General features: G+C 40.4%; 1 protein-coding gene and 1 long non-coding RNA gene across 2 annotated transcripts; one reads left to right on the top strand and one right to left on the bottom strand.

Annotated features, from left to right (window-relative positions):
* Positions 1–1736: 1736 nt before the first annotated feature.
* LOC100463816 (cytochrome P450 7A1) lies at positions 1737–11253 on the top strand. The gene is made up of 6 exons (XM_002918334.3): positions 1737–1863; positions 3536–3776; positions 4668–5245; positions 6912–7042; positions 8413–8588; positions 9612–11253. The coding sequence occupies exons 1-6, from the start codon at positions 1784–1786 to the stop codon at positions 9909–9911; spliced, it is 1506 nt and encodes a 501-aa protein (XP_002918380.1). The 5' UTR covers positions 1737–1783; the 3' UTR covers positions 9912–11253.
* Positions 3325–20972, bottom strand: LOC117803744. The gene is made up of 3 exons (XR_004627786.1): positions 20758–20972; positions 12824–12975; positions 3325–3620 (listed from the first exon to the last, which is right to left on the bottom strand). It is a non-coding gene; the product is annotated as an uncharacterized LOC117803744 (long non-coding RNA).
* Positions 20973–22334: the final 1362 nt, after the last annotated feature.

Below are 22334 nucleotides of genomic sequence, written 5' to 3'. Positions count from 1 at the left end.
TTCTTTTCCTGGGCTTTATTGTTTTCCTTGGTGATCTTAGAAGGTCTTTTGGCTTTAAATACCATCCAAATGCTGAAGACTTGAGGTTTCTATTTCTTTTTTTTTTTTTAAAGATTTTATTTATTTATTTGACACAGAGAGACAGCCAGCGAGAGAGGAAACACAGTCACGGGGAGTGGGAGAGGAAGAAGCAGGCTCATAGCAGAGGAGCCTGATGTGGGGCTCGATCCCACAACGCCGGGATCATGCCCTGAGCCAAAGGCAGACGCTTAACTGCTGTGCCACCCAGGCGCCCCTGAGGTTTCTATTTCTAACCTGGTTTTTCTTCCTCGCTTCAGACTCTTAAGTTCAATGGTCAACTTGACAACACACAGCAATCTACAGAACTAAAGATTGTATTTTGACCCGTTGCCCTCCAAAATCTGTCTCTCCTGACTCTAAAGCATTGCTGTATATGAGCTAGCTCTTGTCTACATCAAGCTCTTGTCTTTATACCTTAACAAAGTTTCCCCTTATTGCGTCTGCTCTGATCTATCTTAATTTCCTTCTGGTTCTTAGACACACCAAGTTCATCCTTGACTCAGGCCATTTGCACATGGTGTTCCCTCTTCCTAGAATTCTCTTCCTTCTGATTTTCACTTGATTATTCATTCCTTGTCATTTGCATCTTAAATGTCCCCTCCTCAGACAGCCCTTGCCTGAATACCATATCTAAGTTGCTCTCATCCCCAATACTCTCTACACCATGTTTTATTTTATTCATAACCCTTATATTTTAATATCTGTCTCTTTATTGAAATAGAGTCTCCATTAGAGTAGGAAATCTGTCCATTTTGTTAACACTTATAACCAGAATACCTTTAAAGAATTCTTGGCACAGAATAGATGCTCAAGTACTATACATGTGTACATTGAAACAAAATTTAGAAAGATGCATACCATACAATTAACAGTTGTTGTTTCTGGGTGGGCGGTAGTAGGGGAGGTTAATTATAAACTGACTTTCACTTTCTACCAAGATATGTTTCAGTTAGTCTTAAATGATTCGAAATGAAATTGAATTACTTTAACAATTAGAAAAATTAAACATATTTTCAATTAGCAAAGATGGTTGATAAAATTGTGATGCTTAAGATAAACTGTTTAATTGGAAGATGAACTTATGTGGGATACTTTCTTGAGAATGTTAGGTAAGTAATGTGTTACTATATATAGTAAAATGTCTATGATTTTGTAAAAGCACTGAAACATGAAGCAGCAGAAACATTTCACCCAGTTCTCTTTCCTTTGATCTTGACCATCATATCTCTTGTTAATCATTTAAATTGATTTCTTCTTCAAAAGGTAACAAGATCCAACCATGAGTTTGATGATAACATATGCTTATTTTTCTTCAAATTATTATATTTTACATTGCTATTTGATATGTTCATCCTGAACACACTTACGCTTTGTCTTTTTTATAAGCTTACTAAACTTGCAATATTAGCTGTTGTTACCAGGTCTGAATGTTAAGTCAGCATCTGTTTGAGAGACCTTCAACTTATCAAGGATTGCAGGTCTCTGATTGTTTTGGAACCTCTTCTGATACCTGTGGACTTAGTTCAAGGCCAGTGATTTTTTTTTTCCAATAGGATGAACAAATGGTTAATTGTTTGCTTTGGTCACTCAGGTGTAGGATCTTACCTTATATAAAAGTCTAGGTGGAGTCTCTGCTCAGTGACATCCTTACCTTTCTAATCAGAGACTGTCCTCCTCAGAAGTTTTGCATTAGAGTTGCAAAATGATGACCATATCTTTGATCTGGGGGATTGTTGTCGCAGTGTGCTGTTGTTTATGGCTTATTCTTGGAATGAGGAGAAGGTAAGGAAAGTTTTATCTTTAAGCTGCATTTTAGTTCATCCATTTAAAGTTCTTTTACCTTTGTTGTTACATAATAAATTTGGTGTTCTGTACTTACTCTCACTAGCATTTTCTTTTTTAACAAAAAAACTTTAAATTTAAAATATAACTTAGAAGTTTGAAGTGGTATCTTATCACATCTAACAAAAAAGATTGAATGACAGTGTTTCCCTTTTAGTATTGACATACCCGTGGTCATGCAAAAATGTAAAAACTTGTTAAACAAAATGGACAGAAATTTTATAAGGTCTCTGGGTATGTTTCTGGGTGGATATAAAGATGAAGTCTGGATTAGGAAAGATGTAAGTGGTAAGTGGGATCTGCAATGGAAAGGGTTTCTTTCTAGCATGAGGATTAAATAGATGCTCTGACTAAATGAATGTTCTCTTCTCAGCTAGTTCTTGTGTGCTGAATAGACTCAGCCTAGGTTTGGACAAGAGCACAGAACCTGCATTGGTCGTTCTATTACATTCTGCTCATTAATGATAATCAACTATGGTAAATTGGGCAACTGCCAAATTTAGGTAACATCACTTTGATTTATGTGTCATTTATTTATAACCGGTTCAAAAAGACAAGAAATACAAATAGGTTCACATACATAGCCGTATTTATCTACCTTCTGATTGGCTCAGAGTATTTGGGGGAGGGCTCTGTAACTATTCTGTTATGTCAATCTCCAGAAGACAGAATTACCCACAGCATATCTTCAGCTATGTAGATTGCTATGTGTTTCTCTCATTTACAAGTTGTTTTTTGTTGTTGTTGTGTGTGCTTTAAGGTATCCTAATTCAGGTCCGATAATTTCTAGTTTTAGTTAACCTTACTTATCTTTGAACTCATAAAATGAGCATAATTATTTTATGCTAAGTTGTTCTGTCAAGAGGGATGGGAGTTTATGTTGGAAAATTAATGTTTATATTATTTAAAAACATTTAAAATAACATGAAAGACTGTATGTCAACTATGCTTCAATAAAAAAGAGACAACAAATAGCATGAAAGAGTTTTAAATCACAATTGGTGATCCTGTCAATTCTCACCTTATTTAATTTCTTTTTATAATAAGCTAATCTCTCAAATGAGATTCTTCTTATCTTCAACAATCATTATAGAATAATAATATCTTTAAACTATGAAGATTTTAAAAACTTCAATTTTGCCATCTTCTCTGCAATTGAGTATTCTATCTCTTTAAAGAAAGCAATCAAATAAAACATTTTGAGAGACTCAGGCAAATGATGTTTAGGAAAAATATGAACACTAGAATGTAGTTTCATCTGTAGTGAGAGGAAGAATCTTGTTAGGCCTTGTTGATCCTTTTATCCTCGTCATTGGAAAAAGTGACTGTCACATAGTAGACAGTCAATAAATGTGGAATGCATGGATGGATAGATGGATGGACGGATGGACGGACGGATGGATGGATTTAGCAATCATTTTTACCAACATATCATGTTACTAGGTTAATAAAACCCATTATTTTAGTAAAAGAGCAGGGCCCCACCAACAAAAGAATGATCTATAACTGTAGGTTTTTAAAGTTTGAAGTCAGTAGTGAAAGTTTAAATCAGGTGTAAATAAAAAAAGCAATGTGTAATTTCCCATACTTATCGTATGTTTGTGTCTTACAGACAAATGGGTGAACCACCTCTGGAGAATGGGTTGATTCCGTACCTGGGATGTGCTCTGAAATTTGGTGCCAATCCTCTTGAGTTCCTGAGAGCAAATCAAAGGAAACATGGTCACGTTTTCACTTGCAGATTGATGGGAAACTATGTCCACTTCATCACAAATCCCCTGTCCTACCAGAAGGTGTTGTGCCATGGAAAATACTTGGATTGGAAAAAGTTTCACTTCGCTACTTCTGCAAAGGTAACCAGTTTCCCATTTACACAGCGTTCTGCTTGTTTTCTTCTTTTTAGTTTGTCAGTTTACTTAGCCTTTGCTGTACCTAGACTTAAAAATAGAGATGTTGAGAGTTATCCTTCCATGGAGATTCTTAGAAATATAATGAATCCAATTAGACAGAAGCTCTTGGTAGTAATCATTTCAAAAGTCAAAATAGGTATAGATTTGTCATTCCTTAACCATGAGAATGAAATAAAAATGAAATATTCTACTGAGGCAGGTGTTATCAGTAAGATGGGTACAAACTCCCTCATGTCAACCACATGCACATAACTCCTAGAGCACATGTGGCGGAAACTTAGCACTGAACAATTGTTTTAGCACACTTATGCCACACAACTGTTTAATTTTGTTAAGCAGCTGATCAGATATTTTGCCATTGTTTAGCAATAATCTGAGAGGCTTTTTGAGAAAGAAAGCAACTAGCCAATATTTAGTGAGTCTCTGCAAGGAAATATTAGACACAATCTTGGCTCTAAGCAGACTAAAATCTGGTTAAAGTACATCTACGAAAAATAGAGAAGAGAACTGATGATTGAGACAAATATGGATTAATACCAAATTAACATGCCAATATATGCAGTAGCATAAGAAAAGTAAGAAATGGACAACTTGTGTGGTTGAGGGAAGTTTCACTGAAGAGCTGGAATTTCAACTTGGCCTTCCAGGAAGGGTAGGACTTGGCCATTTATTTGGAAAGTGCTATGGAATTGTATGTGCAAAGGCCAATTTCCCTCCTGCCCTGTTTTTAACAAGCAGAGAATTATGAAAGTATCTGATCTGTTTTTCAGTCATTTTCTAGCGCTGTGTCAGGTTTAATCTCTTTTTTTTTTCACACATTTCATTTATCATCAGGCATTTGGGCACAGAAGTATTGACCCGAGTGATGGAAATACCACTGATAATATAAGTAAAACTTTCGTCAAAACCCTGCAGGGTGATGGCTTGAATTCCCTCACAGAAGCCATGATGGAAAACCTCCAACTTGTCATGAGACGTCCGCTGGTATCTAAATCAAAGGTGCCTGCCTGGGTGACAGAAGGGATGTATTCCTTCTGCTACCGAGTGATGTTTGAAGCTGGGTATTTAACTCTCTTTGGCAAAGATCTTACAGGGCAAGATGCACAAAAAAGACACATTCTGAATAACCTTGACCACTTCAAGGAATTTGACAAAATCTTTCCGGCTCTGGTAGCAGGCCTCCCCATTCATGTGTTCAAGACCGCACACCACGCTAGGGAAAAACTGGCAGAGGGCTTGAGGCATGAGAACCTCGGAAAGAGAGACCATATCTCGGAACTGGTCAGGTTTCTGAATGACATGCTTTCCACCTTAGATGACATGGATAAGGCTAAGACACACCTCGCTATCCTCTGGGCGTCACAAGCAAACACCATCCCGGCAACTTTCTGGAGCTTATTTCAAATGATTAGGTAACTAGCAATTTATCCATTTATTTCTTTATTTTAAATGAAAGTAGAAAAGCTACTATTTTAACTTAAAAAAAAGAGTCATGGTATTTTCTCATGTTATCAATCAAGAATGTGATATTTCCTTTGTAAGTGTTTAACATGTATCAGTTCATCCAATCCTCACAAAACCATAAACAACCGTGCCTGGTACACACATCTTGTGGAAGCAGAGACCTTTCCAGGGGGAAAGAATGCACTGCATAGGGTCCGTTCAGGTTGCCTGGGCCCAGAGACCTGCTTTCAACCTCAGGCTGTTCCTCATGACACCTACTTGATGAATTCTGTCTTCATAATCATAAAAATGTATTTAATGATTCTGACTTGGGGACAGTGAGAGGGCAGTGCCTATGCCTTAGTCCTTTGTGTATTAACAGTTTGTTTCCACCCCATTAGTAATTTCTGTCTTAGCTACGGATCTATCCTACTGATTATTATCAATGGGCTTTGGCTAAATTTTGCCTTTTAAATGTATATAACAAAAACACTGTATGTAACATATACTTTACATAACATGATTTTGTTCCAAAGTGTCAGTCTTTTGGAAATTTGACATTCAAATGGTTTACTGGATTATTCTGGTTAAATTGGGAGTTTAGTTCACATGGACACAAAATTACTATTCTGTAGCATTGGGAATGCCAAATTTCCACTGATGGCTGATAATTTTATGTTTTTAATTTAAAAAATTTTTAGGGGCACCAGGGTGGCTCATTTGGTGAAACATCAGACTCTAGATTTCAGTTCAGGTCACGATCTCAGGGTTGTGAGATCACATCAGGCTCTGCCCTGGGCATGAAGCCTGCTCAGGAGTCTTCCTCTGCCCCACCCTCTCATGCATGCATGTGTGCACGTGCTCTCTCTCTCTCAAAAAAAAAAAAAAAGGAAACAATTTCAGATATAAAAACCCATTACTAATCTGTCTCAAATGTTAAATGTCTTCCCAAGTTTTTACTTGAGGGAACTCCGTCCAAAATAAATTCGTATATTTTCAGTAAGGTTACAACATCAATGTAATATCATAAAGGTAATAATAGCCATTTTATGACAGTCACACATATACTTACCAAACATTTCTGAGACTCAGTTTACTTCAATCATGTTATATAGATCCCTCTCCATGGCACTAAGGATCCAGTAAATCTCCATGCACTAAAAGGATCTAGCATTCATTTTACATGTTAAAGTGTTAGAACAATATAAGAGCGGAAAAGCTATTGTCCTACCTGAAATTGTGGCATGGGTTTTAAGAGTAAATTTTGATATCCATTTGCAATTTAGCTAATACTTTGTAATTGTTATCTCACCTGCAATTTTCCTTCTCAATTGCTATGTATATGACTAATTTGACCATTTAATCCTTATTACAATAATTTATTTATAAAAGTATGGCCAAAGTTTTACTTTTATGTTGCAAGGCCTTTTCAGGCAACAATTCTTGCTAATATGCAAGGACTTCGACACAGTTACAAAAGTGAATAAAAAGTAATTGGGAATGTCCCTTTCCCACCTTCTCTGGTATCCTGACCACCTAGTTAAAAGAAGGGGAAAACTCCTATCTCTTTGCAGATCTTTGGGTCTAGAAAACATTTATTTTCTGTACATCTTTTCTTTTCTCCACTTTTTCTAGGAGCCCTGAAGCAATGAAAGCAGCTACTGAAGAAGTGAATAAAACACTAGAGAATGCTGGCCAAAAAATCAGCTTTGACGGCAGTCCCATTTGTTTAAATCAAATGCAACTGAATGCCATGCCAGTGCTGGGTATGCTTACTGTGTTACATTTCATTCACTGTGTCCCACAAACAGCAATTGTCAATATCTGTTATGCACTTACGTGTAGGCATTAAGCTAAGTGTGTCATGTGTGTTGTCCCGTTTGATCTGCACCGAAATCCTATGATTGGAGAGTAGTTTCTATAGAACAGGTCAGGAAATTGACCCTGAGAGGTTAAGTTCGTACCTGCAGATACAGTGTTAATGTGAGACTCCCGACCCTACCTTCTCAACCGCTTCTCTGCCCTGCCCTCCTCTGTCTCCTTTATTATTATTATTACCCTTACCACTGATGTTATGACTGTGGGAGCATATTACTCATTTTCATGAAATAAAGGAGGGAAAAGTACCATCAAGACACCACAATTAGCTGCATGGGTTGAGTGATGGGATTGAAGGTTATTTTGAGTTTCTTATTTGTGCTTCTCTGTGTTTTACAGAAATACCAAAGTACTCTCTTTTTATAGTGATAAAAAGTTTTCTTTTTGTTTTTGTTATTTTTCTCTTGAGGAAAGAACCCAGTGCATGTTGTTAGGGGCAGCAAGTCTTAGTGGAAGGGACATAGGCAAGAAGCATAGGTTCTATGTTGGGTTCTGCCCCCCCACAGATGACCCCAGACTTGTCATTTCATTTTGGGGGACTTGCTTTTCTCATTTGTAAAATAAAAGGCTAACATGTTATGATTTTACACAAATCATATGATGACCACCTGAAACATGACCGTTAAAAGGATAGAGGCTGGAAGGTCGGGCTAGACCTTCTCATTGGATCTGCATATTTTAGCTATTTGCAGGGTGGTTCTTTTTGCCCCTTACCCTTTACCAGGCAGTAGGGCATTATCATACACCATCAGGTAGTGTAATCATAAAAATGGGGTCTTAGAAACACTGAACTGAAGCAGCATTAAACATCTGGAAACATATTTCTATATGAAAATGGTATCAGTATATTAAATCTCAGAAGTAATAAACTGAATAATTCACATAAAAGTGATCTGCTGATTTTTCCCATTGTATTCAATGACTAGTGTCATGTAGAAATAAGATTATTTTTCCATAAAATTATAAAAGTCTAGTTGCCATTGTTAACCAAGAAGATTATATCCTTATGAAATGATTTTCATAAACTCAGATGATCAGATAAAAACTACATTCAGACACAACTGAATCATTGATTACAGCATAGTGGCAACAGAAAAAAAATTTGGGAAAGTTTTATCTGGCCAGCTTCCCCTAGTTTGTTCAGCTTGTGTTATAAGCTGCTAGCAATATTTCAGACTCTATATTATGAGGCCTTTAAAATACTTGATTTCTTCTTCCTTTCCTCCTTCTCCTTGTTTCTTCCTTTAAAAATATTTAGATAGCATCATCAAGGAGTCTCTGAGGCTCTCCAGTGCCTCCCTGAACATCCGGACTGCTAAAGAGGATTTCACTTTGCACCTCCAGGACAGCTCCTATAACATCCGCAAAGATGACATCATAGCTCTGTACCCGCAGTTAATGCATTTGGATCCAGAAATCTACCCAGACCCTTTGGTAAGTTCATCAAAATTCCATATCCAGGTGATGTCTATCCAGATGGAAATAAAGAGGAAATTTACCGGGGTGCCTGGGTGGCTTAGTCAGTTAAATGTTGGACTCAGGTCATGATCTCATGGGTCATGAGATTGAACCCCATTGTGTTGGGCTCTGTGCTTGGTTGGGAGACTGCTTAAGATTATGTCTCTCTCTCTCACTCTCTCTCTCTCTTTCTTTTCTGCCCCCTTCGTGGGCATGCGTGCTCTCTCTTTAATAAATAAATAAATCTTTAAAAAAATAAAAAGGAAATTTATCATTGCAGAATTGATTTAACCATTGAAGCCAGAGGCATTGTCCTCTTAATTATGTCCGATATTCATAAATTTTGGAAAACCTGGAAGAGGGCCTGAATTTTAAAATTCCTGATACTTGTCATCCCATCATCTCTGCTAGATTATGTTTGCAATCATGATAATAAAGCTGCTGCCTTCCTTTTTTCTTAACAACTGCCTGCTCCCAAATCCAGGGAATTAGAGGCTAATATACTGGCTCTTCGAGTTTCTAATCTGAACTTTTCCTTCTTGTTCTGCCTAATGGAGGAACTAGTCACCCAGGAAGGATGGAAGGTATAATAAAGCTTTTTCTGGGGCGCCTGGGTGGCACAGCGGTTAAGCGTCTGCCTTTGGCTCAGGGCGTGATCCCGGCGTTGCGGGATCGAGCCCCACATCAGGCTCTTCCGTTATGAGCCTGCTTCTTCCTCTCCCACTCCCCCTGCTTGTGCCCTCTCTCGCTGGCTGTCTCTATCTCTGTCAAATAAATAAATAAAATCTTTAAAAAAAATAATAAAGCTTTTTCTGTTCCCCTCAGTTCTTGTCAAGCTCTTATTCCTTATTACTTTCTGAGTCAAGTTGGTGAATTTGCTAAATTACCGATAGATTGGGTTAAAAAAGAAAATTTCTCTTTGGAGCATCCCCATCAAAAAACAGATAAATTCCTTTAACTCTGGCTTACAGATTTGTTTTCTCTGTATTTTTATGGCAGACCTTTAAATATGATCGATACCTTGATGAAAATAGGAAGACAAAGACCACGTTCTATAGTAACGGAATCAAGTTAAAGTATTACTACATGCCCTTTGGGTCAGGAGCAACAATATGTCCAGGAAGAATATTTGCTGTCCAGGAAATCAAGCAGTTTTTGATTCTGATGCTTTCCTATTTTGAACTGGAGCTTGTGGAGAGCCAGGTTAAATGTCCCCCTTTGAACCAGTCCCGTGCAGGCTTGGGCATTTTACCACCATTAAATGATATTGAGTTTAAATATAAATTCAAACATTTGTGAACATATGGTTGGAAGCAGAGGATACGAGATGATGTTACCAGCCTGCAGAACGCCATCATGTATCTGTCCCTTTGGACAGTCCCTTTGGTGGTGGTGGCACTAAGGGGGGGTCCAACTCTGTACACGGATGCTTGCTTCTGAATCTTAACATTTTGGTGACAGTTTCCAGATGTTATCTCAGGCTGCGCTAGTGAAAAAACTTCGTTTCTAGAAGCACAATAATTTGTTTTCATTTGAGTATATCAGTGAACGTTCATCTAGCTAGGCGCTGAAGTTCATTATTTTCAAAGAAAAAGTCTTTTTTTCTTTTTCCAGAATGAAGATATTCTGATTGGCAAAAGGTTTTTTCCCCCCTAAGGAAACAGGTTTATTTTTGGAAGAATCACCCAATAATTATGAATAAGGTACAAATTCACGTTTTAGTGAAACCACATGATTTTTTGACTAGACAGGGGATATCTTTTTCCTTTTTTAAAATATAACCCTTTTATTGTCCAGCACCTGTGATAGTTTCATGTCTCTCTTTAAAGACTGCAGGAAGTTTAGGGCATTATTAGCCCTTTTAAAGGCAAAGGAGTGGGTAGGCACAGCCAGAAGTCCGTGACTATCGTACCACGTGGAAATGTGCTGTTAGTACAACCAAGCCCATACCCTCCATGCTCCCCACCACAGTCAAATGTAGATGTATATTATAAAAGATATATGAAATGATTTTATCATGCTCTTTAATCAAAAGGAAATGTTTTTCGGCTTTCCCTATAGGCCGTATTTAGGACTTTTAAAATGATGACCTTGATGTCCTGAAAATACTAAAGGTGGTTTTAATATTTGCTCTTTATGCTTTAATGTATTTTTGCTGGAAACCCTAATGTCTATGTCAGGCTTCAACTATCTTATCTATATTTTCATTAGATCCCATATTAAAAAGAAGATTTTTTTCAGAGAAAGCAGTTTTTCTGGTACTACTAACCATCTATCAGTGAAGAGAAGGTAGCTTTCCTATGATATCTTTTAAGATGAAAATGACCATTTGAAAGCCTTGGATGTGAAACATACAAAGAGTTCGCTAAATGTAGCTAGACATTGTGTTTTATTTAAATATTTTTTACCTTTAAATGACTTGTAGTTGAAGGAAAAATAATTGAAGGCTAGATAGTAGTGTTTAACTGCTGTGTACAACAGTGCTTTGATAAAATATTTTGAATATTGGAGTTAGCAGCTATACTATTTTTACTGATATTTCTGTATGTATATATTTTTTTTGAAAGAGAGAGAGTGGGCACGCGTAGGGGTGGGGGGGAGGAGCAGAGAGAGAGGGAGAGAATCTCAAGCAGCCTCCACATCCAGTGCGGAGCCTGATGCGGGGCTTGATCTCCTGACCCTGAGATCACGACCTGAGCCGCAATCAGGAGTCCGACTGTTGACTGAGCCACCCAGGGGCCCCTTATGTATGTATTTATATGTAAATTATATTTCCCTTTTTTCTTATATACAAATACTAAAAAAATACTGTAACATTTGATAATTTTGAAATGATTCACCTTTCAGAAATAAAAGTGTGTATGTGTGTAATTTTAAGTTCTTAACTCTTCAGAATGTTTAAAACATTCACCTAGTGACAAGCTGCAACAGTTTTGTTCATTATTCATCTCTTAGAAAAAATAAAATATTCACTCAAAAATCTCCTCCATACTTCATACAAGTCATTGAAAATTTTTAATCCTGCTATTTAATATTACCATGGCATTATCTCTTATGTAGGTTACTTTATATATTAAGAAAATTAAACTTATTTAGATATGGTGCAAGATGAACAAAATTCTGTTTTATAGCAAATTGTTTTCAACTAAATTTCTAATTGCAGATCCCTAATATATTTTATAACATGGTGGACAGGTCTATACATCCTTCCGTGTCTTTATTCTTTTAAAGCAGGGGTTGGTAATTGATACAACTGAGGGGCCAAAGGTTCCTCTCCATCTGTTTTTTATATGGATTGAAAGCTAAGAATGGTTTTTACATCTTCAAAGAGTTGTGAGAAAATCAAAACAATATTTCATGATGTGAAAATTACATGAAATTCAGATTTTCCCCATCCATGAGTGAAGATTTATGGGGACACAAGACAGTGCATTTGTGTTCGAGTCTGGGACTGCTCTAGGAATGTTTTTGCAGAGCTGAGTAGTTGCAATAGAGACCATGTGATTGTAAAGCTTCAAATATGTATTAGGCTGTAAAGCCTAAAAGAGATATGTTAATGGCTAAATGTGTTCAGGGTTACTGTGGTCCAGGTCCAAGCTTGGACACTTCCCTTGCACAATCTCATTTGGTCCTCATAAGAGTCCTGTAGGGTGCTTGTTTCTATCACCCCTACATTACAGAAGAGAGAGAGGGAACTCCAGAATGGTTAAGTCACTGACCCGGGGTTATAGTGCTGGCAAATGGCAGAGTATTGGAATCCAAGTTTTTCCTACTCCAGAGCCAGCATTTTTTCACTTTGTGGCAAGTCCAAGTGACAGGCTGTCTTCTTAAACTCAGGTCATTGAGGGAAGGCCACAGTAAACAAATTCTATGATGTCATTTCTGTCCTAAAATCTGCACTGTTTGAGAGCGTCACCTGGCCATGCTCAGCTGGTCCGGGGTGGCCAGGATGCTGGGGACCCCACCTTGCAGTGACTCCAACCAGGAGCCTGGGAGGAGCTACTGTGAAACCACGTTCAGTGTCGCTGCCTTAAAGGATGCTGCCCTCCACGCTGGAGCGCACTGCTTTGTCTCGCCAATAGCTTGTGCTTGCTCACTGCGGAGTCTCCGGTTCCTTCGAGGATCAGCGTCAGACATTTTTGAGGTGGTTGGGATTAAGGCTTCAGCCATCATCTCATTAATAGGTCATTGAATGCCAATCTTGTACTCACCAGCCTCTTCTCCACACCACCTTGACCGATCCCATTTCAGAGGCTTGGGCGTAGAAAGTGACACCAAGACAACAGCCCTGATGTTTCACAGAGCATCACGGACTATTCAGATTCTTCTAGTCTCAGCTCTCCTTTTAGTTAGAAACTGGCATCTGGTGGAAACGAAGTGATTTTGTTAAAAAGGCTGCACAGCAAGGTATACGGCAGGCCTGGTTCTGGAAGTCTCCTGTTTGCACAGCAAATACTGTAGTCACTGAATTAACCGGTATACGTTGAACATTAAGGACCTCGCTCTCCAAACTAGAAACATTAGTTTCATAGAGTCCACAGAGCCCATTTCCTTATCTATAGAGATATACATGAAAAAAAAAATAGAGGGGCGCCTGGGTGGCACAGCGGTTAGGCGTCTGCCTTCGGCTCAGGGCGTGATCCCGGCGTTATGGGATCGAGGCCCCACGTCAGGCTTCTCTGCTATGAGCCTGCTTCTTCCTCTCCCACTCCCCCTTTGTGTTCCCTCTCTCGCTGGCTGTCTCTATCTCTGTCAAATAAATAAATAAAATCTTTTAAAAAAAAAAAAAAGAAAGAAAAAAAAGAAAAAAAATAGAAAAATTTAAAACATTCATAAACTTTAACATTACTATATTTTTACAAAATTCCCATCTTTATTTGAAGAAAGTATATAATGTCTGGTATCCTCAACCCCATTTGCTGAGGAACCACTGGCCAGTGAAAGTTATCCAGCAATCTTCTGTCAAGTTAATTGGAAGGTTGATGCACTGCTTGGCAGTTCTAGAACCAATGTATCGTGGATGAAAAGAATGACAGTTTTAAGAATGATGAGTTTGTGTGAGAGAGTTTCTGAGAGAAGGGAGAGCTTACGGGAGTAAGGATGACCCCCTCCCTGACATGCTAGTTTGCAAAATTTCAAACGCTGAGAAACAGGTTAGAGGAACACAGCGACCACCCTCCACTTTCATCCAGATCCACCAGTCGGTCACTTGGCCACGTTTGCTTTTACCAAGGAAGCTGGCTTGAAAAGTGATTTTAGTTAGGGTTTTCATTTATAATTATTATCCCTTTTTTTTTTTTTTTAGATTTTATTTATTTATTTAAGAGAGAGAAAGAGCAGAAGCAGGGGGAGAAGCAGGCAGAGGGAGAGGGAGAAGCAGAGTCCCCTCTGAGCAAGGACTCAATCCCAGGATCCTGGGATCATGACCTGAGCCGAAGGCAGTTGCTTACCCGACTGCGCCACCCAGGCGTCCCTATAATTATTTTCCTTTCTCAGTTCCCAAGTTGGCATTTGATCTCTGGTTCCTCTGAATCTCTGAGGAGGAGAAAGGGATGAGGGAACCAGGCAGTCAATGACAGGTATTGATTCTCTTCCCCACTAGTGCCATGTCTATGCATAATCTTGTTTTACTTCTCGGGCAGGAAAAATAGTGAAATTCACTTAAACTCCCCTGGAAACAGAAATTGCTTTTTTGAACATAAAAAAATATACACATGTGCGGAAATCTGGAAGGAGACTCTTTTTCTTCAGAAGGTTCCTTAAAGGGTGCTGCTGAGAAGATGGCCAGGGAGGAGGTCCAGGTATTTCGCGAAGTAGTCGGTGCTCCAATAACGTGCGTCTGTCGAGGGCCATCTCTGCAGAGTGAGGGCAGGTGTCCTGGGGGGGGTGGGGGTGATGGGGAGGGGGACTCTGCATGGACACATTTCTAGGAAGTATAGACCTTAGTGCCTGTACTTCATCACTTCTTTGGAGTGATTCCAGGGCATGCCAGCTCCCCAAGAGGGTCACTGTGTTTTCTTCTCCTCTATAGCTCACCAAAGCTCCTAACTGGTGTCTTGCACATAGTAGGAGCTCAAACGTTTGAAGCCGGCGGCAAAGGGAACGATCAAGGTGAATGTGCCTGGAGGCGCTTTGCTCTCGGGGGGTCCCTGTTTTTCTTAGTCCAGGCTGCACAAGTTGCAAATGCTTTATTTGGCTGCTTTGCTAAGCAGACCTTTTTGCTTCTCTCTATTGATTTCTCACTCTATTACAATATTGGGAAAGAGTTACACACAGAATTGAGAACACACCTGGCCTGAGCTCAGGCCCAGATTGCGTGATAAGGCGGGTTCACTATTTGCTAAGATAAAGCGGAGTGGAGAGGGTCTCAGGCCTGCACACTGCTGAGCGATCTGCCCCAGGATCTCAGAGACAGAGAGGCGACCTGGTAGGGAGTGGCCGACATTGGAAATGGAGCACACGCTGCTACTCTTCAGTGTTCATCAATGTACCTCATACCCTACATTTAGCCTCTATTTTGTTATTCATTGAAGTTTCAGAAATTCGCACCCTGCTGAGGGTCTCGGCCCATTTTTGGTGATCATCAGGCCTTTGCTTGTGGCACAATGAAGTAACACATTCATTGTATAGTTTTCTAGCGCTGGAGGATGGAGCTGTAATGCCCTGCCACCTCTTAAGATTTCTGCTCATATTATAATTAGGTCAGGCTGTTTGTCTCATAATAATTAAAGCTTATTGCCAAAGAAATAGCATCGAGATGTATGACTTCTTTCAATTCAACCTGGTTTAGACAGAGTCCCAGTTCATAAATAGTATGTTCCAAAGATGCACTGTGAATAGAATATTTAGGACTCAGAACATATTTTATTGAAAAAACTGTGTTATAAATGGGATTTAAATTCTCAGAGAAACAAACAAAAGCTAATTTCATCCATAACAGCCATGGGTTTTGAATAATTTTGCAATGCAAAAGGAAAGAGGGGAAGTGCTGTCGAAATGTGAATATTCTAAATTGGAAACAGATGTCTTAGCAGAGGATGGAAGATGGGATATGAAGGATCTGAAGAGGTCATCTGGGTACTTTGGAAGGAGGCGCTTTTCCAGGAGATGATTTAGAATCACAGTCTCCAGGTTATGGATACTGACTTATTTTTTTAGCTAAGGAAAACAAGAGACAGAAAGATATTTCTAATTTTACCTCAAAGCTTATCCATTTTATTTACTTCTATTCAGTTGTGTCACTAGTGGTGAGAAGGCAGTGGGAGAAAGCTAATGGCATGTAAAGAGGAATTTGAGAAAAGATGACAGGTCAGTGTATTCGTTCTCAAGGGTTGCCATAACGAAATACCACAGACTGGGGGGGCTTAACCAGTTTTGGAAGCTGGAAGTCAGAGATCGAGGTGTTGGCAGGTTTGGTTTCTCCTCAGGCCTCTCTCCCTGGCTTGCAGATGGCCATCATCGACCTGTGTCCTCAGACGGTCTGTCTCCTGGGCACGCACAGCCCTGGTGTCTCTTCCTCTTTTTATAAGGAACCAGTCATATTGGATTAGGGCTCCGCCCATATGACCTCATTTAACCTTGATTATCTCCTTAAACTCCCATCTCCAAATACAGTCACCTTCTGAGGAGCTGGGGGTGAGGGCTTCAAGATACAAATTTAGGGGGGGACACAATTCAGTCCATACCAGCATGGAAAGTGAGAGAAAGCAAGAAATAAGTTAAAGAGCTGTGTGCAGCCAACGTGAGCAGTGAATAAGGCAGGGTGTACAGAGCAGTGGTTGGGAAGAAGAGGGCTGGGAGCTTTGGCATGGGGACATGGAGTGGGGGACAAGGCTCCTGAATCAGCCTGACCTGGCCTTCTGTGCAAATGTGTGTGTGTGGGGGGGGGTGACTAAAACACCTCAATTCTCATTCCCATGAATTTTACTTTTTCCTTAGGGGCCCAAAATACCAATGCCATCACACACAGATTCCATGAAGACTTCTCCCATTTTGAACCCCTTAAATAGGAAGCGGTCCAAGATGGCTGTGCAGCCCCAAGTGAGGGCATACTTCCCAGCACCCATTTCTGGCATGGAAATCAGGTAACAATGGCCAAGGGAATGTGTGATCCAACACTAATCAGGGAATTTTCCTACTTTAACACTGGAAGGTCTTCCCGGTGTCTCGCATGGGGATTTCAGATTCGTTGCAAAGCAGTGACCCCCAAATGTCTCCCACTCTTTCCTATTCTAAATGGGAGTGTTTTCTTGTACTTACTCTACCCCATTTCACTCTGGTTCATCAGTCCAGGGTGTGTCTTTTTAGTTCAGAGAGGTTCTGATGTGATGGGGTCTATGCTAGAGACCCCAGACTTTCAGCTGGAAGGGGACTAATGGCCCTCTAGGGAGCCTCCCTTGGGAAGGGGTCAGTGTGTTCTATGAATGAGAAGAACAATGGAATTGTTGAAGGTGGTCAGAGGGTGGATTGTTGCAGAGATAACTCTATGGGTTTTCAAATTCCATCTCATCGTTTTCTTCCTAGGTACCTGGGATATTACCTGTCCTGGCTTCTCTTATAGTGGGTTGGGGCCAGGTAACTGGGTTAGTAGAAGGCTAACTGGATGAGGTCACCAGCACTGTCAGTCACTCCCAGCCTGGCCTTAAGGAAATTTCTTCAAGATGGGCCACTTCTCTTTTCCCTCACCATGGTAACTGCAGATCACATGTTGGAGGCCAGTGGTGTGATGGACAAGGGCCGCCCGACTCACACTGGGTGTTGCATCAGTGAGAAGTAAATCTGCATTATTAAGTGTATGCCACCAAAACATGGGCATATCCCAGCCTTTTTTTACACTGAAACTGCCTCACTGTTGTATGTTTGCCTCCTTGTTTACTTCCTTTCCAACCTCCCTTGACACTTGCTTTCATAAAGCCTTCTTATCTTAAATTCCAGCCAGCCCCACCTGCTAACTCGTTCCAAACGGTCCCCTACAGACCTTATTCTCCAAAGTTTAGAACAACTTCACAAAATGCTGTTCTGAGGTTTTGCTTCTCAGTTCTCAGCTGAGTGTAGCTCTAGGCTACACTCCAGCTCCCCACAGAATCAAAGCCAACTGAAGGGGCGGCCAGCTAGGCAGGTGCCCTGGTAGCCAACCCATGAGGGCCAATGGAAAACACTGAAATGCAATAACGTGAAGAGAACTGTATTTACCAAAATTCCTCTAATCCTTTGATCAGCTCTTTGTGAAGGGGGCAGGAATGAGACCCCCAAGGAGCACATTCCAGTAATGGCTGGTGTCTGCTCAGCTGCTTTCTAGGGAAAGAGGTGTGCAACCCTGAGACCGGCTGATTGCTCATGATGAGAAAGGAGAGACTAAGAAGCACCAGCACTTTCTCAGCCCTTTCTCCCATTCCACACTTAGCTCTCCTCTGAGAACATAGGTAATGGCTTGATTTGATCTGATCCTGATCCTTTTTGTTTTGTGGTCAACTTACCCATTTGTTCACTGCAACCCAAGAGTAGGAAAGATAGCATACATATTTACACATGAAGAGGCCTTTCCCCACTCCTATTACCCAGTGGGTAAGCAGGTAATTGTGGGACTAGTAGGGACTAGTATTTCCATACAGGCAGTGGGTCTGTTAGCAGCTAATGATATCAAATACTGTAACTACGCATAGCCTATAGCATTCCTGCAATGAGCGTGACCCCTGTTGAACTGCTGGACTATTCCAACATGATTTTAGCCTGACACGTGAGAACAAGGCAAGGTGAAATTACGAAGTAAGGCTCATCTTTGGTGGCCTCTTCCTCATTTTCCTCTGTCCATCTTTTATTCATGAAAGAGTCAAGAGTAGCTGAGTATTCAGGCTGCCTAGACATAGTGCCAGGAATGGTAATTTATAGAGATAAAAAGACCCAATCCTGCCCTCAAAGAGTTTAGAGTTGAGCTCAATTGTTTTAGAAGCCCAGACAGACCAAATTCCAATAGCACATATACCTAAGAGTGGATTTAAAGTAATAGGATATTTTTTTGGGGGGGGAGGGGCAGGTATTTAAAATGTAACTTCTAATTTCAGAGCAAACCAACCCCACCCTATATCAGAGGATTTCAAGTGGCAGATGGATGAGGCTGTCTTCCCAAGGTCCTGCAGTCAGGCCTGGAGATAAATGTTCTTTGGAGGCTGGCCCCGTTTCAGGGACATGGTAGTTGCCTCTTCTTTGGAGGCTGGCCCCATTTCAGGGACATGGTAGTTGCTCACTTACAAAACAAGATTTTTGCCTTATTCATCAAAATTTTTTTGTCCTTATCAACCCTCATGTGCCGTATAAATCCTGCAAAGCAACCCTAGGCCTCAGTGCTCCAAACTAATAACTCTCATTGGGTGTCTTCCAATGCTGTCTCATGGTGTTTGAAATTTTGGCAGGAGATGTAGGGTCAAACAGTTGTTTGCAAGGTATTCACCTTGGTTACTCTTGGTGAAATGATGTAACCATCGCTCTATCTTTGGTATGTCAGCTTTTTTGTGTGTGTTTTTTTTTAGTAAGCTCCATGCTGGGCATGAACTCACGACCCTAAGACCAAGACCTTGAGATCAAGACCTGAGCTGAGATCAAGAGTCAAATGCTTAACCAACTGAGCCACTCAGGTTTTTGAAAATCAGCTTTTGAATCTAAAGTCACTTAAGGGCAGTGGCAAGGCTGATGGGTAAGAATGTAAAAAACTGAAGCCCTGCCCCCGTAACACACACGTGCACACACACACACACACACACACACACAATTTAAGCAACCTTTTGCATCTTCTATTTAAAAAGAGCAAGAGAAAAGTATTTTCACATGATGAAAAATCTCCAGACTAGATGGCAAACTAAACATGATCCAAGCCAAAGGACTTTGAGGAGAAACAAGAGAACAACAAAACCAAAAAGATTAACCAGGCCCTTGGTACTCAGAGATGTGTTCTTAAGACCACGTCAACTTACAAATACCACTGCCATGTAGGATTCTTCCATAAAATATGGCTGCCACAAAGCATTAAGATGATGTTGGGCTGATGTTCAGGTGTCTACCCACTGGGTAAGTGCCTCGCTCCTGCACACGAGTATCAGTGGGCATAACCACAGATTACTAAATGGTATGGAAGGTTCAGGGACCCTACTGGATGTCCAAAATGTGATGGTAAATCCTCAAAGGAGGGGACTCTTTCATGATTATGTGGCAAAGATGGAAGGAACAGGGGCTGATGACTCACTGATCACATACACCCTTGGCCTCTATTGATAACTATGTTAAAGAGTTTATTAGCTCAAATTTATTAATAATATGTACAAATTAGATGGACAAGACCATAATAGTCCCTCATCATTTCTAAGCTAAACTGATAAATATAAAAAAGTTTAATGAACCTGAATGAAAATCATTTGATCATTTTGTAGGAATCTAGGGAAAAGTTTCTGATCAGAACATGTTCATTGTACCTGATGAGAAGATTACATATAGACATCCTGTACGCAGACACACATAGACTCACTTACACTCACACACAGGTGAAGAAGAAAAAAAAAAAGAAAAAAGAGAGTGAAAAAAAAAAAAGACACTGAAAGCCCCAGGTGGGGAAGGAAGGCTGGGTCACCACCTACGGGTGACTCTTCATACTGCCCAAGCTCATGGATCCCATACCCTATGGAGTGATCACTCCTCATTAATCAAATTTGTCTACATAATTCCAGTGAGGTAGGCATGACGAATGGATTTCCTTGAGAGAGGAATTCAATAACGGAAGCAGTGGAGAAATTTAGAATTTCAGAAAGTCCTGGATAAGTTTCAAAAAAAATCAATCATGAAATTGTTACAGAAGTAATTCTGTTTAAATAGGAATAAAAAACTTGCTTGGAGTAAGCCATCAACACAGGCACCACAAATAGCCAAGGCCCCCTGCTAACTACAGGCTTTATTAAGAAAGGCAGATTCTCTTTTAAAAAAAGAAAGAGACGCAAATTCTCATTGTAACATTTTGTATTAGTTAAAATAAACAACAACAGCAACAACAAAAAACACGGAAAAAAACAACAACACCCCAGTGTTGTTTAGCAGTTGTATCATTGCTATACAGCAAATTACCCCCAAACGTAATAGCTTAAAATGATAAATATTAACTTACAGTTTGTATGGTCCCGGAGTCCAGACCTCTTAGTGGTGTGCCTGTAGCTCAAGGTCTTTCCCAAGGCTGCAGTTCTCTCAAAGTCGGATTGGGGCTGAGGAATCTGCTGCCAGGCTCCCTCTCGTAGCTGTTGGCAGACTTAGAAATTTGTACTCAGTTTACCCTGTGGGCTTCTCTACAGGGCTGCTTCATGCCAGGGCATCTGGCCTCCCCCAGGGTGAGTCACCCAAGTGATAGCAAGAGGGAGTGCCCCAAATGGACCCTACCGTTGCTTATATCCTAACCTCAGAAGTAATATCTTGTCACTTCTGCTGTTCTATTTATTAGAAGAAAATAAAAAATTTCAGCTCCCACACAAGGGCATGAATACTAGAAGGCAAGGATCATTGGGGCCATCTTAGGGGCTGTGTAACACAGTGGCTAGCAGTCTGATTCTGGAACCAAGATACCTGCATTCACTTCTCGGCTTTTCCACTTACTAGCCTCATGATCTTGATCTCTCTGTGCCTCAACTTCCTTACCTTTAAAAAGGGGATAACAGGGGCACCTGGGTGGCACAGCGGTTAAAGCGTCTGCCTTCGGCTCAGGGCGTGATCCCGGCGTTATGGGATCGAGCCCCACATCAGGCTCCTCCACTATGAGCCTGCTTCTTCCTCTCCCACTCCCCCTGCTTGTGTTCCCTCTCTCGCTGGCTGTCTCTATCTCTGTCAAATAAATAAGTAAAAATCTTTTAAAAAAAGGGGGGGATAACAAAGCAGACACCTCATAGAGGCGTTATGGGTTGTCAGTGAGTACTTAAAACACTGCATAGCACTAAGTAAGCCTTAGAGAAATTGTGATTATTAATGCAAGAGATTGCTTAATGCTCTAGGTTTCAGAATGTTATGGGGGATAAAAATGAGAACTTTCTGTATTGGTTCACATAGTAGGTAATATATTTGTCATGTGGATTACCCACAGAGGAATAGTACTGAAGGAAAACCAGAACGGCAGAACTATAAATGGCTGCCCAAGCAGAGCATTGTCAGAGTTCCCCCATGGCACAGGGCCTTGGATGGAGAGGGAGATGTTGACGGCATGAACCTAAAATCTCACCATGCAAGTCCCACAAGTTGAAATTCTCGGACCCTGAAGAGCAGCAGGTTTGTCCTGTTTTTGATGGTCCCCTATTTCTATTCCTAAGAAGAGGATAGGGGATGGGGAACCTCCTGACTTAGTCCTTCAGAAAAAATACATTTGAGAACTGCCCAAGGTTACAGAATTCCAATAGAACTAAAGTCAAAGTAAACATATCTTTGCAAGTCATTATTGACTTTAGGGTACAGCAATGCCTCCCACCGGCCCTGAAAACCTCGCAATTGCTAGCAAAGAAAACACTCATGATTCACCTGTGTGGATGAAAAGTGTAGGAACAAGGGAAATCAGAGGCCAACCTCCAGCTTCTTATTTTTTTAAATATTTTTTTATTATATTATGTGAGTCACCATACAGTACATCCCTGGTTTTTGATGTAAAAGTCGATGATTCATCAGTTGCGTATAACACCCAGTGCACCATGCAATACGTGCCCTCCTTAA

Source organism: Ailuropoda melanoleuca, chromosome 9 (assembly GCF_002007445.2).
Source record: "Ailuropoda melanoleuca isolate Jingjing chromosome 9, ASM200744v2, whole genome shotgun sequence".
NCBI classification, from domain to species: Eukaryota; Metazoa; Chordata; class Mammalia; order Carnivora; family Ursidae; genus Ailuropoda; species Ailuropoda melanoleuca.
This window is presented reverse-complemented; position numbering and strand designations above follow the sequence as displayed.

Bases quoted from the DNA above. Each gene is read 5' to 3' on its own strand.
- LOC100463816 (XM_002918334.3), top strand. From the start codon at position 1,784: ATGATGACCATATCTTTGATCTGGGGGATTGTTGTCGCAGTGTGCTGT. The intron at 5,246-6,911 runs GTAACTAGCAAT...CACTTTTTCTAG, and splicing joins AGCTTATTTCAAATGATTAG to GAGCCCTGAAGCAATGAAAG. The intron at 8,589-9,611 runs GTAAGTTCATCA...TTTTTATGGCAG, and splicing joins AAATCTACCCAGACCCTTTG to ACCTTTAAATATGATCGATA.